At 41.5% G+C, this 17,555-nt stretch overlaps 1 protein-coding gene across 18 annotated transcripts in view; it reads left to right on the top strand.

Moving 5' to 3' along the window:
• afdna (afadin, adherens junction formation factor a) overlaps positions 1-17,555 on the top strand; it is an 83,979-nt gene that overhangs the window by 50,656 nt on the left and 15,768 nt on the right. For all 18 annotated transcript variants that reach the window (XM_089021394.1, XM_089021393.1, XM_089021392.1 and 15 more), the window contains 8 exons: positions 7,235-7,300; positions 7,387-7,460; positions 10,189-10,307; positions 12,033-12,233; positions 14,177-14,268; positions 14,584-14,778; positions 14,865-14,991; positions 16,226-16,628. In XM_089021394.1, coding sequence (XP_088877520.1) covers positions 7,235-7,300; positions 7,387-7,460; positions 10,189-10,307; positions 12,033-12,233; positions 14,177-14,268; positions 14,584-14,778; positions 14,865-14,991; positions 16,226-16,628 — 1,277 coding nt within the window. The remainder of the gene's footprint in view (positions 1-7,234; positions 7,301-7,386; positions 7,461-10,188; positions 10,308-12,032; positions 12,234-14,176; positions 14,269-14,583; positions 14,779-14,864; positions 14,992-16,225; positions 16,629-17,555) is intronic.

Genomic DNA, 17,555 nt, shown 5'->3' with positions numbered 1-17,555 from the left:
CCATTAACTCTTTGAACAGTAGTCCAAATGGAACTGTATAGTGCCTCTTTGCAATTCTTTGATGATGATACTAGTGCAGCGTGTTCGACCGGAAACAAATTCCTTGTGTGTTCTACATACTTGGCAAGATGATTCTGATCTGCAGATGACAGTTCAGACATTCAGTCACTGCTTCACTACAGATGTGCCTCGATATAGTCATTTCACTTGTGATTCAAATTTGCCGATGTGTCTCAAATCATATTTTCCCTGTGAAATGATTCAAAATAGCTTTAATCCGTTCCTAATACAATTTTTTTTTGTGCGAGAAAGTAAGAAAACCCACTATTTGGTCTCACAACTGAGACATTTCTAATTCAGAACTTTGCTAATTTTGCTGCTGTGAAATGAAAATTTCTCCACTGCGAGACTAATAAAGGCTAATCCAATCCAATCCAATCCAATTCAGAGTAGCAAAAATCACAAAAGGGAGAAGTTGAAGAACAAAAAGTAAATACAAATTATAAAGTGTGAATCTACGCATACTCAGAATGGGTGAGTCCAGGCATGATAGTCAATTAAGATTTGAGGCTGAATAAATAGAAATGTCTCCTCCAAGATCTGTGGTCATATTCATTTTTTGCAGAGGATAAGGCATATACAGTAACCCACCCCTCTGTTGTTTCAGAGCACGCCTGCAAAAAAACAAAAAAAAAAACAAACAGATGCTACTCCGCAAACATTACATGACTTACAAATAAGCAAGTGATCTAGAACTGCTTCATGTCACAAAGAGGGTACAGCAAGTCCTAAAGAGTGAATGATCCTGTGTCTTTGTGTTGTCATGTAGAGTGATATCTCGGTTTATGGCTTACGAACATTTTGGTTTACGAACGTTACATTTATGAAGATTTTACCTTGGCATACGAACTTTTTTCGTACACAGAACTGCCTCAATGACTGATGTGTCGTTCGCAAACGAGCCCGTTCTTGTAACAACAAAATGGCAGCCATCTGTTTTTGTCCTCTATTCCCCGCCCTCAGTCTTCAGTTAAAGCCACGTGATTGGTCAAGAACGCAGCAGAGAGGGGGGGGGGTTTAAACATTAAAGAGACAGGCAGACGACAGAGTGACAAAATGGATAGAAAACAGTGAAATTTGGACTCATTTCAACTTTGATGGTTCAAAGGCAGAGTGTAGACTGCAAGGTTAAAATTCACACACATCAGGCACCACAAATAACTCGCCCAAGCCATCTGCAAAAAGCTATCAACCCAACACAATTGATGAGGAACAAGGTAAAATTAAAAAGAAAGAAGGCTACGTTCCTCATCAAGTGTTTAATGCTGAGGAAACCGGCCACTCCATTCGATCGAGCCATCAACAACCATCACAAAGGTAAATAATACTTATCGATATAACGAGACTTTACTGTATATTTTGTGTAGTTTTAAGGCTTGGAAAATTATAAAGTAGAAAATTAGGTTTTATGGGGACCTAAGAATGGAATATTCTCATTTTAATGGTTTCCGATGGGAAATTAATTTTTGGGATACACACTTTTCGCCTTACACACGCTGTCTGGGAACCGATTTAGTTCGTAAGCCAAGGTATCACTGTAGTTTTTTATTTTTGTTTTTTTGACTTCAAGATGGTGCCGCGAGAGTGACTGCCTTTCCAGCAGCTCCTGTATTTTGTTTTCTACTTCTTTCTTTGCTTTCCTCTTCCTTTCATAACTTTGCTGCTGTGAAATGTAAATTTCTCCACTGCGCGACGTATAAAGATACAGCCAATCGAATCAGCAAAGCAAGCATTGCGGAATCACCCCTCAAAACACAACACAACCACCGATCAGCGGCAAGTGGTGCTCCGATTGGCTGAATAAATAAATAAATAAATAAATAAATAAATATTTTTTTCACGACTAGGCGGATTTAAACTTAAAACAATGTCGGAAATCACCGTCAGGACTTAAAACCACAAATCCGTAGCCTGCGATGTAAGGAGTTTATTGTATGCCTGTAATAATTATCTTGTCTGTCTACATGTGTTGCTGGACCATTTGTGTTCAAATATACCTTTATCACATATACTATATGATACTGTATTTTTATACTTTGCACAATGTACAGTTCTTTTTATGAAACTTTTTTGTGCAGTTGTATATTTCAGTCTACTTACATTTTCTTTTGTGCATACAATATTTTTTTTTTTCTTTTGACCCCCCCCCACCCCCTTTCAATTTTGCTGCTGTAGATTGCAAATGTCCCCATTGTGGGACTATTAAAGGCTTTCTTTCTGATTCTGAAATAGCAGTTGCCAATAGGGTTGGAGCATTGAAACTCTAAATTCACATTTTGAGCCTGTTTAAGGTGTTTTCCATTATGTGTCAGCATGAAGCTATCTGGAGGCATTTCAAAAGCAACATTTCTGAATTGTTTATGAACGTGTGCTGTGATTGTTGTGTGTGGCATGTGCCTTTGCAGATGCTCGTTTCCAATATAGAGGAATTCTCATTTTGTTTGTAACCAAAACAATAAGCCAGCACCAAAAGTTTGTGTTTGAAATATTGCTTGCATGTTTTTGTGTTTGTTTGTCTTGGGGAAAGCTTGCAAAAGTCATACAATGGCTTTCAAAAAGACTCCTTCCCCTCTCCCCCCGGCCACCATGTGGTCAGCAACAATGGGCTGGATGTCTGATTTCCTGTGGATGAAAAGCTGCTGCACCATCTCACTTTTGTCAGCTTAGTACGTTTGGGTTTGGAGATCAACCCTGTCTGTGTTCAATTAACTCATTCCCTGCCAGACGTGCAAAAATGTGTCCACTCCAGTGCCAGGGTTTTTTCATTGTCGCTTGAATTCCAGGACCCACAGAATATTGAGTTTTCGGACTACATTAACATTCAATGCAGTGTAAGAAACCTTAGACTCTCTTCTTTCATCAGAAAAAAAGAGTTAATTCCTAAGTTATATGGGTCTGGAGTCATGTGAGCTTCAAATGGGGGCAGCAGTACAAAATACAATGCAATACATAGTATACATATTGATTATATAGCGCTTTAACAGCTGAAGCTGTAACAAAGCGCAAACATGGACAAAAGGCAATTGCTGCCCTCTCGTGGAAGGGAAAACATTACCAGATGTCTGACCAGCACTTTATCAGCACCCCCACAAGAAAACCCAAACAAATTCGGGAATGGCGCTCCACGTCACACTTTGGAAATGGCAGCGAATAAGTTAAAAGTTGCACTTGACTTTTTAGCGCTTGTCTAGTGAGGCATTAAATGTTTAGGGAGAAGAAAGAACCCCGTAGGCCCCGACCTGTTCTTGTTTGAACATGCGGGACACAAGGCAAATAGGCACAGGTGCACTTGATCAGCTTGAACTTTTGTATCAGACAAACCGAGGAATGTGCTACACTTGTGCCAAAACGCTTTCTGCTTTTTCTGCTTCACACCAACCTGCGTTTTGCTACTGAAAACTGTTTCACGAGTGCACAAAGTGAAAGCTTTACAAGTGTCGTTTGCTACCGCGCCGGTGCACTGGATTCAACTTGGATCAACGGAGCAAACCTGGCCGATGAATATGTGTACAGTATGGACGCCTTCAGGCAAAAATAATAATGTCCAAATATCTTTAAAAAATTCAAGTCAAGCCGTGCTAAATGGCCTTTTCATTGTCCCGCTGCTATCAACAATTTTTTTTTACCAGAATCAGAATCATCTTTATTGGCCAAGTGTGTCGAACACACAAGGAATTTGTCTTCGGTAGAACACGCTGCACTAGTATCATCATAAAAAAATGACAAATAAGCATGGAGGACACTAATAAAGGCTTCACTACCGTATTTATTCGAGTATAACGCGCAAAAATTTCTACCTAAAAAAAAGAACTCAAAGTTTGAGTGCGCGTTATAAACGAGGCCTGAGAAAAAGATTCTCATATATATTTAATGCTTTATCCCTTCAGGGGCAGATGGGGCAGCATCTCCATGGCTATTCTCCATAGTTGAGCTGTTGTTCAGGTGCCCTTCAGTTTCTATTCTCGGAACGACCCGGATTACGCGTATTCCTTTTTTTTTTGGATTGTTCATTACCATTTCTTTAGCTACGCTTCATTTCCCTTCCTCGCCTCGCCCATACTGAAATGTGAGTAAAGCATTGCTATTTTGCACTATTACCAATATCCATAGTTTTGATTCAGTGTTCTTCATATTTTAATTGATATACTGTTACTGAGCGGAGAAAAAGTGAAACAAAATTTTATACCGATTTTTAATTGAAAACTAAGGGTGCGCCTTATACACGTGTGAGCGTTACACGCCAATAAATACGGTAATCTAATTCCTTCATATCAGTGGTACCTCTCAGAAACAACTGAAACCATGTGCAAGGTATCAAGCAGAGCTAAAGTGATCGGTGTTAGAATAAAATCTGATAACAGTTGTACAGTTGGTGCACAAAATCAGTGAACAATTTTAAAATGATCAGGCGCCGTATTTGTAGTAAAACAAGTGTGAAATTATGTAGATGTCCTTGAGCGCCTCAAAGTGTCTGGTGTTTGAGGTTATATAGGTCAGTAACAGTGGTTTTGTGAGTACAGAGCTAGAGCTACAATGCTTATAACGGGGATGCTGTTCCACAGGGTTGTGCAAAATTGCAAAGAGGCACTACACAGTTAGATTTAGGTTACTGTTTAGAGAGTTAATGGTGACGGGAAAAGAAATGTCTGCTGAATTGTGTGGTCATGTATCGGTAGCGCCTGCCAGAGGGGAATAGCTGGAAAAGGTGGTGGGAAGGGTGAGGAGGGTCCAGTAGGATTTTATGTGCCCTTGTCTTGGTTCTTGTAGTGTGGAAATTTATTTACACTGAACAAAGCGACTTGTCTGAGATTGTAAGCTAGGAAACAAATAAACCGGTAGGGCCAAAATATGATTTCTCTGTGCATATGATTAAAAAAAAAAACATTTAATCATTTTTGCAACAATATGTCCCATTTTATTTCAAATTGAGTGTCTCCGTTCCCCACAACTTTCAATATTGCCCCGAATGTTAACATTTCACCAAATTCCTTTGCAAGAAAAAAAGGTGTCAAATGCTTTTTGAAGTCTTGCCTTCACTTGCTGCTTGTTTGAGGGTCTTGCGGACGCCATATAAATCAAACTGAAATTTGTTTACTGACCACTTTCATACACCTTGAATTGTACAGTACAGTACGGTAATTGTACCGTTATGGTCCATGTACCTCCTCAGTTCTTTTGCATTTAGTTAAATGTGAGTACACTTTAGTCTTGTGCACCCCACGATGCCTCCAGTGTGGTTGGCAAATGCTGTGGTATGCCATGGATTATGGCTGGTTTCCTCTCCCTACATATGTGCACATATACGTGTTTGTCTGACATGCCTTGAAAATGTGATTGATTCATCACAAAAGCATTCATTGTCGATTGTTCTCAGAGCTCCTTTCAAGTCATTCAAAGGTCCAACATACACAAACGATCCTTTTTTTATGTGGCACAGAACTCATTGTCTCAAATAGTTAGAATATTTTTCTTATTTGTTCGAAAGCAGTTTTGGGCTAGTGAAGTCAGATAACATCTTATTATGGAAGGAAAGTTTTGGTTAAAAACATGCGATACCGACTAATTGTATCATAAAAGTCACAGTAAAAAAATCTTACAAAATCACCTTGTACGCTTTAACAATAAGATCATAAATTTAAAAAAAAATCTTTTGAATGTGATTTTTCCAGACGAATAGTCCTTATTTTCACCTTTCCCGACTCATTCAAAAGCAACATCCGGCTGCAGGAAGTCAACAATACAACAAACCTGAAATGCGGCTCAGGTCAATTTATTTTTGATATATGCTATGGTGGTTGTTTTAAAATGTCCTTTTAGGTTGAGGTGTGGTGTGTGCTTCATGCCTTTTTAAAAAAATATTATATTTTAAAACAGTCTGGTGTATGTTACATCAGTGCTGGGCTGTGCATGTCAACCCTAGGACCTTCAGTAGGGCTACGTCTGAACCAATCCACAGCTGAGAGTGTGGTGTAATTTACTATACATCCACAAGAGGATGCCGTGAGCCAGGAAATAACTTACGTAAGAAATACTCTCATTAAACTGTTCAAATTTTTACTATGAACTTGTGGATTCATGATAACCTCATAAAATTGCAATATTTGCTATTTTTGATTGCTTTGGAGCTGTCCAACCTTAATGATGTCCATCTATTCTTGAAAAGTCAGACTTGAAAATGGCTTTAACAGTGTAAATGCAACATAATTCAATTTCTTATCCTCCTTCAGCCATTGTGAGTTGACAAAACCACTATTAAATCAACACAACAGTATATGTGCATATGCAACTTGCTAGAGTTACAGTGCGCGAGCTCTGGCCAGTATGCTCTTTACTAGCAGCTAGTGATAATATGATTGCCTAGTGACTACCAAATCATAGTTTGCGAAAACTCTGACGTTTTCAGCACCTTGCAGCAGGCCTTGGGTTGCCAACATCGTCGTAGATTTTTATGCTCCAGGGCCCACAATACTGATTTTGAAGACATCCAGGTAGATTTCTGACCCTGGCAACAAATGATAGCTGAAATGTGATTGGTTAAATGCTTTAATCCGAAACACATCTGGAAGCAGCGCAACAAGGGAAAAGCAATGAAAGGAAGCTAAAAGACAATTTGGAATTATTTAATAAAGATTCATGGACAAAATATAGTTAACATTTGCCTGTGATTCAGATATTTTTAGGCCAGCAGAGAAGGCCTTGCAGGCCATGACGCTCCCCATCACTGTGTAACATCATACATCATAGAGATTCGTCTTTGCTTTTTAAAATACCCTGCAGGGGGAAAACACATGAGATTAAAATTAAAATTCATTTTAGGCACCCTTTTCATCCTCTGGACAAAAACACGTTGTGGCTACCTTTTGGAAAAATAAGTCAGCAAAATCATTACGGGGGCTTCTTACATATGGAAAAAAATACATAAAACATCTCATTTGCTTTTTGCAGACTAAAAGTATTTAAAAAGTATTTAGGTTATTAATACTGTACGTAAGCAAACCCGTTTTGGTCAGTGCAATCATAACCAAACAAATACTTGCGCAAGAATTCTCATGAAAAATGTGTTTCTTCAAACTGGTTGAAGGTCCGCTCCCACGCGTTTCCACTTTTAGACGCTCACCAGGTGGCGCCACGCCATTTGGACCACGGCTAAGTTTTGTATGTGTTTTTCCTGTAGGGCGCTGGCCAGGAGAAACTGGGCATCTACATCAAGTCGGTGGTCAAAGGAGGCGCGGCCGACATGGTTTGTACCGCAGTGACGTTAGATGCAACCTCTCTCACGGCAAACACTCTGAGACCCCTCTTTTTTTTCTTTTAATGGCTGCGTAGGATGGGCGTCTCGCAGCTGGCGACCAGTTGTTGAGCGTGGATGGGCGCAGCCTAGTAGGCTTGTCACAAGAGAGGTGGGACATCGCAAAAGCCTGATAATAATAATAATCCATTTCATCTCTAAGTGCCTTTCAAAACTCTGAAGGTCACTTTACAGTCGCTGCCTCAGTTTTTCTGTGAGTGAGCAGCGGCAGCCACACGCGCTAGCGTTCACTCAATCCGGAAGTAACTCAAACAGATAGAAAGCTAGCTCGCAAATAGAGAGCTAGCTAGATAGCTAATAGCTAGATAGCTTGATAGCAAATAGAGAGCTAGCTAGCTCGATAGCTAGCCCGCTAGATAGCAAACAGAGAGCTAGCTGTGGATAACTAATAGCTAGATCGATAGCTAGCCCGCTAGATAGCAAACAGAGAGCTAGCTAGCTGTGGATAACTAATAGCTAGATAGATAGCTATCCAGCTAGATAGCAAATAGAGAGCTAGCTAGCTGGCTCGATAGCTAATAGTATATAGCGCTTTAACAACAGCTAAAGCTGGAACGAAGATGATGGCTGTTACAGTCCGGAGCGAAATGCTAGCTTGCCAGCTAGATAGCAAATAGAGAGTTAGCTAAATAGCTAATAGCTAGATATATAGCTTGATAGCAAATAGAGAGCTAAATAGCTCGCAGTGACGGGCACTGACGCCATCACAGTCGGATTTACAAACATGAACTCCACAGAGTAGCTTATTCACCATTTCATTGGCAACAGTGAAAGTGTTTTGTCTAAAATGACACGTCAGCATTCTTTATATACTGTATACAAACTGTAGCATATAAAAAAAGAATTTAAAAAACGTTATTATCGTGTTACCTTTACATATAAATGAAGTCCAAGTCTCTCTGTCTCAATGGAGATCACTGCCAGTGAAGAAAGTCGTCCTTGATCAGTCCTGTTCCGACTGTATGTTTTCAGTCTTTTGTGCTGAGAATGACCGCTCCACTAATGTTGTAGTAGCTGGAACAGTGAGCACGAGCTGGAGCAACTTTGTCGCTTCAGGAATAGTTTCAATGAGATATTTCTTGGCCAAAAGGCTGAGAAGCTGTCCAGGAGATTTACATTCATTCCTCACCGTTTGTGAGCTATACAGTCCGGTGTTGGTCTTCCTTTATTCTCTCCTGCTTCGATTGAAAGTCCAGTTCAGAAAATTCTCTCAATTTAGATATGTAATCCACCATTCTGAAAATAAGGCCAAGCAACACGAAAAAATGACTGGATGGTTGCACTTAACTTGCTAACTGTTTACTGTAGCTTGCTGTCACGACTTCTATTATTCTTCAGCCGAGGAAGCGCAAGAAGAATCTCTAATCACCAGCGCCCCCTGTCATGAGGCAGGAGAACTGTGTGCCTCACCTAGGCACACAGTTTTGGTAAAAATAAAATGAAATAAACACTGTAGTACAGTGTTTATAATGTACAGTGACTGTACATTATATACACTATCTAAACAGTAGAAATTTAATTCATATACTAAAAGCGTTTGACCACTTTAATAGCGATATGTAGAGCGACAGCAATGTGGTCTCACCGCAGAGCAAGCCAGCACAGTTAGCATAGTGATTGCGCAATCCACAGTGAGGCTCAGCCGGCTGGTGCCTCACCGCTCGTCTCTACTTCGTATTTGAACGGTAAATGTGAAAATTCAGCGATTTTGAAAATAATCCAAAAATGGAAGTTAAATGGAAAAGAACGTTAAAGTACAAATCACTAAATAAATATAACTGTTTAATTTATTTTGTCATTTGATATTTCCATGATGACAGGTGAGGCACAGCCTCACCTGCCTCCCCTAACTGCACGTCACTGCTAGCTCGATAGCTAGCCGGCTAGATAGCAAACAGAGAGCTAGCTAGCTCGCTCTGGATAGCTAATAGCTAGATAGCAAATAGAGAACTAGCTAGCTAGCTCGATAGCTAATAGTATATAGCGCTTTAACAACAGCTAAAGCTGGAACGAAGATGATGGCTGTTACAGTCTGGAGCGAAATGTCGTCCTCAACCGCACACACAAGTACACGCGCGCTCATGCTTTGCCGGTGCTGGAAACAAACAAATAAATGACATGACGTGACTACATCCCATCAACCTCAGGCCTGGGCATGATTTTCAAAAGCTGTTTGTCCAATTCAAAAACATCACATCATTTGGAAGTAAACATAGTGCACATTGTTCAACAAACAGGCACAAAATAGTCCAGTGTCCGAGCAACATATTGTTCCCATTTTAGGATGGTCACTAAAATTAAATCAGATATTTCTTTTTCCCGGGCAGCCCATTGGTTGACTTGTTAGCATGTCTGCTTCCGAGGCGCAGGGTTCAATTCCGGACTGGTTTTGTGGTGTGAAGTTGTTCATGTTCTCCTGTGTGGGTTTTCTCTGGGTCCTCCGGTTTCCTCCTACATTCCAAAAACATGCGTAGCAAGGTGATTGAACACTCGAAATTGTCCCGAGATCTGAATGTGAGCGCGGATGGTTGTACCCTGTGATTGGCTGGTAACCAGTTCAGGGTGTCCCTGCCTCCTGCTGGGATCGTCGACTGCAGTCCCCTCTGCCCCCTTATTGATATTAAGCGGTACGGAAAATGAGTGGATGAATGGTTGATTTTTTTTCCCCCTGACAATTATCTGATTTCAGATTAGTTTCAACTTTACAATAAACACAAATGGTCAGCAACATATCCTCAAATCCAGGAGCTTCTTGGTCGTTTGTTGGCCGCAAGCAAATGTGAGTGATTGCTAATTTACGGATGCCTGTGCTACTCCAGGGCGGCTGAGCTAATGACCAGGACGGGATCGGTGGTGACGCTGGAGGTGGCAAAGCAAGGGGCCATTTACCACGGACTGGCCACCCTCCTCAACCAGCCCAGCCCCTTGATGCCTCGAGGTACCTTTTCGTTCCCATTTCCCATTTCTTCCCACATTGTCTTAAAGGACAACTGACGCCTTCCGGACAAGTTGTGTCCGTAATTTGTAAAATCACTTCAAATGACTTCTACTGAGCGTATTTTACAAAGATTCCACGGCATATAGCTATATTTTACGTTTTAAGACTCGCGCTGAATATTCAGGAAGTCTTGTTTGCGAGTTGATGACGATCCCCTAAGTGACGTCACGTAGTGAACTCCCCTGACCGACAAAGCGACACAGAATGCATTTTGGGTACTTTGTTTGGTCTGAAAACTTCGTGTTGATCCGTGTTGATGGCGAAATTAGAAGGAAAACACAAATAATGTGATGGTGAATCGTTGTGTGTTGCACCAAGACTGCTATTTGATACGAGTTGACACAAATTCCCAGCAGACAAATCAGCCCATTTCCAATGGAACTTGGGCGCCATCTTGTGCATTTTCTCGTACGCTACATTGGAGTCCTGACGGCTCGAATCGATATGGGAGGACTTCTTTAAGCGATTGCAAACGTTTATGCTTTCCTCTTCAGAACTATTTCAATCATATTCATAACTGGATGAGTAACAAGAAAGCATCTTCTCCGAATCTGAAGCCATTGTTTTGATTCACGAACGTCACGAACAAGGGGGCGGGACCTTCTGAAACTCAGCATCTCCGAGGTCATTTTGAAGTAGTTTTAGGACACGTTCACTCATTTTTATTGGTGTTTTGCATTTGACTAAAATATCAGCCTGCGTGTTTTTGGGTATTTTAGATGCTATAAAACACATGTGTCAAAGTCATGGGCCGCGGGCCAAATCCGGCCCGCCGCATAATTTTTTTCGGCCCGCGAAAGCAAATCAAACTTGTTAAATTCCATGATGATTGCTAAAATCTGAGCCAAAATTTCATATTTTTGGATGTCAACCACAATAAAAGTCATTATTCTTGACTTCAGATTTGAAAACGAGTTATTCATTAATTTGCTGTGTGCTCTATATGTAATATTTGAAGGGATTTAAACATTCTAATGGGTTCCCCAAATTCATAACGGCCCTCGAGAGGAAACCATAACTACAATGTGGCCCGCGGCAAAAAATGACTTTGACACCCCTGTTATAAAACGTTTTTCTGATGTCAGTTAGGAAACAAAAAATGGTGTCGTTTGTTCTTTAAGAATATCAGACCGTTTCCACAGGCTGATTAATTCCTTACACGGAGCTTTGTCGCCTTCTTCTGCCTCTTTTTGGTGCAACACGAAGTTTTCAGACCAAACAAGTACAGCAAAATGCATTGACGTGATGGAAGGACTGCTACAATGTGTCCTTTTTTCGGTCAGGGGCGTTCCTTCAGTGACGTAGGGTGAGGACTCGTCACCAACTCAAAAACAAGACTTCCGGAATATTCAGATCGAGTCTTAAAACGTAAAATATAGCTATATGCGGTGGAATCTTTGTAAAATACGCTCAGTAGAAGTCATTTGAAGCCATTTTACAAATTATGGACACAACTTGTCCGGAGACGTCAGTTGTCCTTTAAACAAACATGAACAACTACTAGCAGTAAATGTTTTCAACCCTTTCGGTGATGGCGGTTACTACATTGGACTGTCATTTCTAATTTAATAGAGTTTTTTTTGTGATGATGAGCTTGGTCCGCAACATACAATGTGTACGTAAACGAATGTGTGAAGTCCTCATGTCACCTCCCCTTTTGTGCAGCGTCGGACCGCGGCCGCGAGAAGAATGGCAAGATGCGTCCGAAGAGCGAAGGCTTCGAACTGTACAACAGCTCAGTCCAGAACGGCTCTCCGGAGAGTCCGCAGGCCGGCTGGGACGCTTACCCGGAAACAAAGAAGATGACCGGGGAAGACCGGCTCCTCAAAAACCGGGCCGACCACCGTTCCAGTCCCAACGTGGCTAGTAAGCACGTTAAAACACTCGACGTATTCAAACATTTTGGGAACGTTTTTTCACTTTTCATAAATTAGTTCTATTCAACCTAGTTAGGCCTGTCATGATAAAAACCAGATTGATTCATTAATTCTCTGCCTTTCCCAAATTTATTCGGCAATTGAAAAGTGTGACATTAATTTATTTGAGTCTTGTTTTTTTCTTTGCGGGGGTGCGAATGAAGTGCTGGTCAGACCTCTGGCAATGTTTTTCCCTTCCATGACAGGGCAGCACTTGCCTTTTTCCATGTTAGTGCTTTGTTCTAGCTTCAGCTGTTGTTAAAGTGCTATGTAAATCAATACGTATGCATTGTACTTTGTACCGCCGCCCCCATTTCAAGCTCAGATAACTCCAGACCCATATATATTCTTTATCCTCTGTAAAGCATGTAGTTCACTCTCTCAGTTGGTATCATTCTCCCTGCAGTTAGTCAAACCCAGCATTCTTTGTGTTTAACTCATTCACTGCCATTCATGGATTTCTCTGGGTATTATAAATCTGAATGTATATGAATATAAATGTAGAGCATTTCAGGTTTGTTCAGGTTTTGTTTTTTCTTGTTTGGGTGCCGATAAAGCGCTGTCCATGGCCTCTGGCAATGGCCTCTGGCAAATGCCTCTGGCAATGTTTTCCCCTTCCACAGGGGGCAGCATTTCTCTTTTTTCCATGTTAGCACTTAGTTCCAGCTTCAACCGTTGTTAAAGGACAACGACGTCTCCGGACAAGTTGTGTCCATAATTTGTAAAATGGCTTCATATAACTTCTACTGAGCATATTTTACAAAGATGCCACCGCAGATAGCTATATTTTACGTTTTAAGACTCGTGCTGAATATTCTGGAAGTCTTGTTTTTGAGTTGCTGACGAGTCCGTACGTGATGTCACTGAAGGAACGCCCCTGACCGAAAAAAAGGACACGTTGTAGCAGTCCTTCCATCACGTCAATGCTTGTTTGGTCTGAAAACATCGTGTTACACCAAAAAGAGCCAGAAGAGGGCGTCCAAGCTCCATGTAAGGAATTTATTAGCCTGTGGAAACGGGCTGATTCAGTCCTCACAGGAGCTCGGTGGCCATTTTCTGCCTCTTTTTGGGTGAGACATTTCCCCCCGATGTTGCCTCAAAATGACACGGAATACATTCTTTAATCGATTGCAAATATGTATGCTTTCCTCTTCAGAACTATTTGAATCATATTCATAACTGGATGTGTAACAAGAAAGCATGTTCTCCAACTCTGAAGCCATTGTTTTGATTCTCCAGCAATGCAAGACGTCTTGGCGCGACGTCACAAACTGGGGGCGGGACTTTCTGAAAATGCCCAATTCGCACCTCAATTTTTTTGCAGATTTAGCACACTTTAAGTCATTTTTATTGGTGTTTTGCATTTGAATAAAAATATCATACTGCGTGTTTTGGGTATTTCAGATGCTATAAAACGTTTTTCTGATGTCAGTTAGGAAACAAAAAAGTGACGTCGGTTGTCCTTTAAAGCGCTATATAAATAAATATGTATGCATTGTATTTTGTACAGCCGCCTCATTTCAAGCTTGGATAACTCCAGACCCATATAACTTAGGAGTTAACTCTTTTTGTATCATGAAAGAATAGAGTCTAAAGTTTCTTACGCTGGATTGAATATTGATGTAGTCCTAAAATTCAATATTCTGTGGGTCCTGCAATTTGAGTGAAAATGACAAAAACCCTGACACTGGAGTGAACACATTTTTGCATATAGTCTTTGAATGAATGAGTTAATGGCTCCAAGAATAAAATGTACATTTACACGAGTCTTTGTTTATTATACATACGTCATTTACATTTACTTGCGCTGCTTCCACATTTTCCGACGTAGAATTTAACACCCTCCTGTCGTCTCCTTTCAACAATGAGCTCTCTCTCTCACTCTCTCCTCAGATCAGGGTCAGAGTCCTGCTGGCAAGCCAGTTTATCCCCCCGGACCTGGCACCAAGATCACCTCCGTCTCCACCGGCAATCTGTGCGCTGATGTAAGTACTTTGCTGCTTTCGCCTCACCAGAAGTATGTGAAAGTGACACTCTGATGCGACGGGAACTATTTTCTGGGAAACTCAAATAGTTTCTTTGTGCCAAGCGTGAATGAACTTTTGCTCTGAATTTGACAAAAAATCACATTTTAGCAGCAAACACACAAGCACTAAATTATTTTATTTTGTAGCCTTCTCATAATGGTGATTTTCAATAGTTTTTGTGAATCCCTTCAAGGGGGCAGCAGTTACCACAGTGCACATCTTATCATGTAATCAGGTCAATCAAAGGGTTAATATCAATTACCCCCTCCTCAGGATGAACCTTCACCTCCACGCCCGGAGGCATATCCCATCCCCACGCAAACTTACCCTCGGGAGTACTTCACCATCCCAGCATCCAAGAGCCAGGACCGCGTTGTGGGCCCCGGTCCAGGATCCTCTGCTCACTGGCAGCCCATGGAGGGCAGAGAACAGCTCCCCCCTGTGGACAAAATCCACAACAGCATGCAGGTTTTATAATCTTGAAGAACTCAAAACAAATGAGCCTACCTCAACTCCATGTTGCTAACCCTTTTGACCTTTCCTCTCCCACTTAGCGGGTCAACCACTTCCAAGAGGACATGTACCCTCCGCCAGGGATCCTCAGGCAGGACGAGCGCTTGCAGCAACACTACCAGCATGAATACCAGCATAGGGATCTGGACTATCAGCGAGGACCTCAGGGTAAGAAGCTTCAGGTCCACAACACGATGGTGCATGGGGTCCGGGAACCGATTTTCATGAAGGTCAACAGAATTTTTAGTGAATTAATGAATTACAACAGAGAGTTGATCAAAAATCAGGATCCGTCCTTAAAATCGTTCCACCACTGAATCAAGATTAATGCAGACAAGCTCCTGTGGAATTGTCAAAAGATTCCACTTTTGAAAAATTATTTCATTTTGCAAGCCTGTCAAGAACTAACAAGTTCCTGCTTCTTGTTGTAATATGGCTTGGAGTGATGGGAATTCCAGCTCTTTTTAGAGCTAGCTGGCTATGTATTAGCCATCTATTAGCTAGCTTTTTCCCCCACAGAAAAATTTATCCTGTGACTGTAAAGTGACATTGAGAGTTTTGAAAGGCGCTTATAAAATGATTGGATTTACCTTTATTAGTCTCCCAGTGGAGACATTTGCATTTCACATCAGGAAAGTTATGAAAGGAAGATGAAAGGAATGACAGAAGTAGACAAACAAAATACAGGAGCTACTGGAATGGCAGCCCCTCTCGTGGTGCCATCTTGAAGTCAAAAGAACAAAAAAACTAAATAACAAATAATATGACAACACGAAGACAATATAACACAAATACACAGTAATTCTTAACACTTTTTGTACCTTCTTTATGAGACGAAGCAGTTTTAGATGAAAGAGGAGAGGATCAAAGCATCCTTTTCGCCAGTGCATCAAGGACGTCATGGTGGAATGTGCACTTCTCCTACATGCTAAATGTTGAAAGCAAACACGAAGCTGTAGCATCCATGGACGAAAAGAGATTGTGTCCGCATAATCTCACATTTTTTTATGTATTATTATGCAAGCAAAAAAAAGCTCATCAGTTCTTCAGTACATCACTGATATGAGGAATTCTTTTTGGAGAATGAAGAATATACGACTGTGTACTCGTATCCGTATGTTATCGCTTACATGTGCACCTTACTGCACTGTGTGTTTCCAGCACATTGGATTGGATAGGCCTTTATTAGTCTCACAGTGGAGAAATTTGGGTTGAGTGAACGTTGGCGCATGTGACTCCCGCTGCTCACCCGCAGAAAAAATATCCTGTGACTGTAAAGTGTCCTTGAGAGTTTTGAAAGGCGCTTATGTATGAAATGCATTATTATTATTAGTCGTTCACTTCAAAGAGCTGACTCTCAGAGCCGGTTTGTTTGAGAACTAATGGCTTGATGTGGTTTCAGGTGTAGCCGGAGCGGACCACTGGGTTCCTCAGCAGCAGGTTTCATCCTCACTGGAGTCGTCCACGTCCAGCCAGGAGCACCTCAACTTCTCAACATCGTCTGGGAAGAACCAAAAGACCGGGCCAGGCCGCTGGAAGACGCCCAATGCGCCGCACACAGCGCATCCTGTCCCGCCGCATTCGGTCCAGACGCCTTCCCGTTCGGACCTGCCGCCCCCGCCTCCCCCGCCCCCGGCACCCTACCCGGATGCCTACGACATGTATGAGCCCCACGCCGAGATGCCTCTACCGCCACCGCCCGCCGTCGTCAACTCGGCGACGGCCCAGCAGGCCGCCGACCGCAAGAAGCGCGAAGAGCAACAACGTTGGTATGAGAAAGAGAAAGCTCGTCTGGAGGAGGAGAGGTACGCTACTGCTATTTAAAAGTATACGTCTTCTACATTTCCCTATTCCCTACCTATCAAACCTTTAAATGACAATCAACACTATTTTTTTGTTTCCTAACTGACATCAGAAAACATTTTATAGCATCTAAAATACCCAAAACACGCAGGCTGATATTTTTAGTCAAATGCAAAACACCAATAAAAATGAGTTAAAGTGTCCCAAAACGACTTCAAAATGACCTCGGAGATGGCGAGTTTCAGAAGGTCATGCCCCCTTGTTCGTGACGTCACACCAGGACGTCTTGCCTTGGTCTAGAATCAAAACAATGGCTTCAGATTTGGAGAAGATGCTTTCTTGTTACTCATCCAGTTATGAATATGATTCAAATAGTTCTGAAGAGGAAAGCATAAATGTTTGCAATCGATTAAAGAAGTCCTTCCAGATCAATTCGAGCCGTCAGGACTCCAATGTAGCGTTCCAGAAAATACCCAAGCTCCGTTGGAAATGGGCTGATTTGTCTGCTAGGAATTTGTGTCAACTAGTATCAAATAGTAGTCTTACGTCTGTGTAAGCTCGTACAGGAGTGGTCCATCGATGAAAAGGTTTCTTCCACCGTCATCGGTACTTCTTTGAAAGAAGTACTTCTTTGTACTTCTTTGAAAGAAGTACAGATGTCGGCTGAAGAAACCTTTTCATCGATTAAATAGTAGTCTTGGTGCAACACACAACGATTCACCATCGCATTATTTGTTTTCCTTCTAATTTCGCCATCAACACAGATCAACACGAAGTTTTCAAACCAAACAAAGTACCCAAAATGCATTGTGTGTCGCTTTCTCGGTCAGGAGTGTTCCTGGCGTGACGTCACGTCAGGAATCGTCACCAACTCAAAAACAAGACTTCCTGAATATTCAGCATGAGTCTTAAAATGTAAAATATAGCTA

This window comes from Hippocampus bargibanti, linkage group LG19 (assembly GCF_051943395.1).
Source record: "Hippocampus bargibanti isolate YZ-2025 linkage group LG19, ASM5194339v1, whole genome shotgun sequence".
NCBI classification, from domain to species: domain Eukaryota; kingdom Metazoa; phylum Chordata; class Actinopteri; order Syngnathiformes; family Syngnathidae; genus Hippocampus; species Hippocampus bargibanti.
This window is presented reverse-complemented; position numbering and strand designations above follow the sequence as displayed.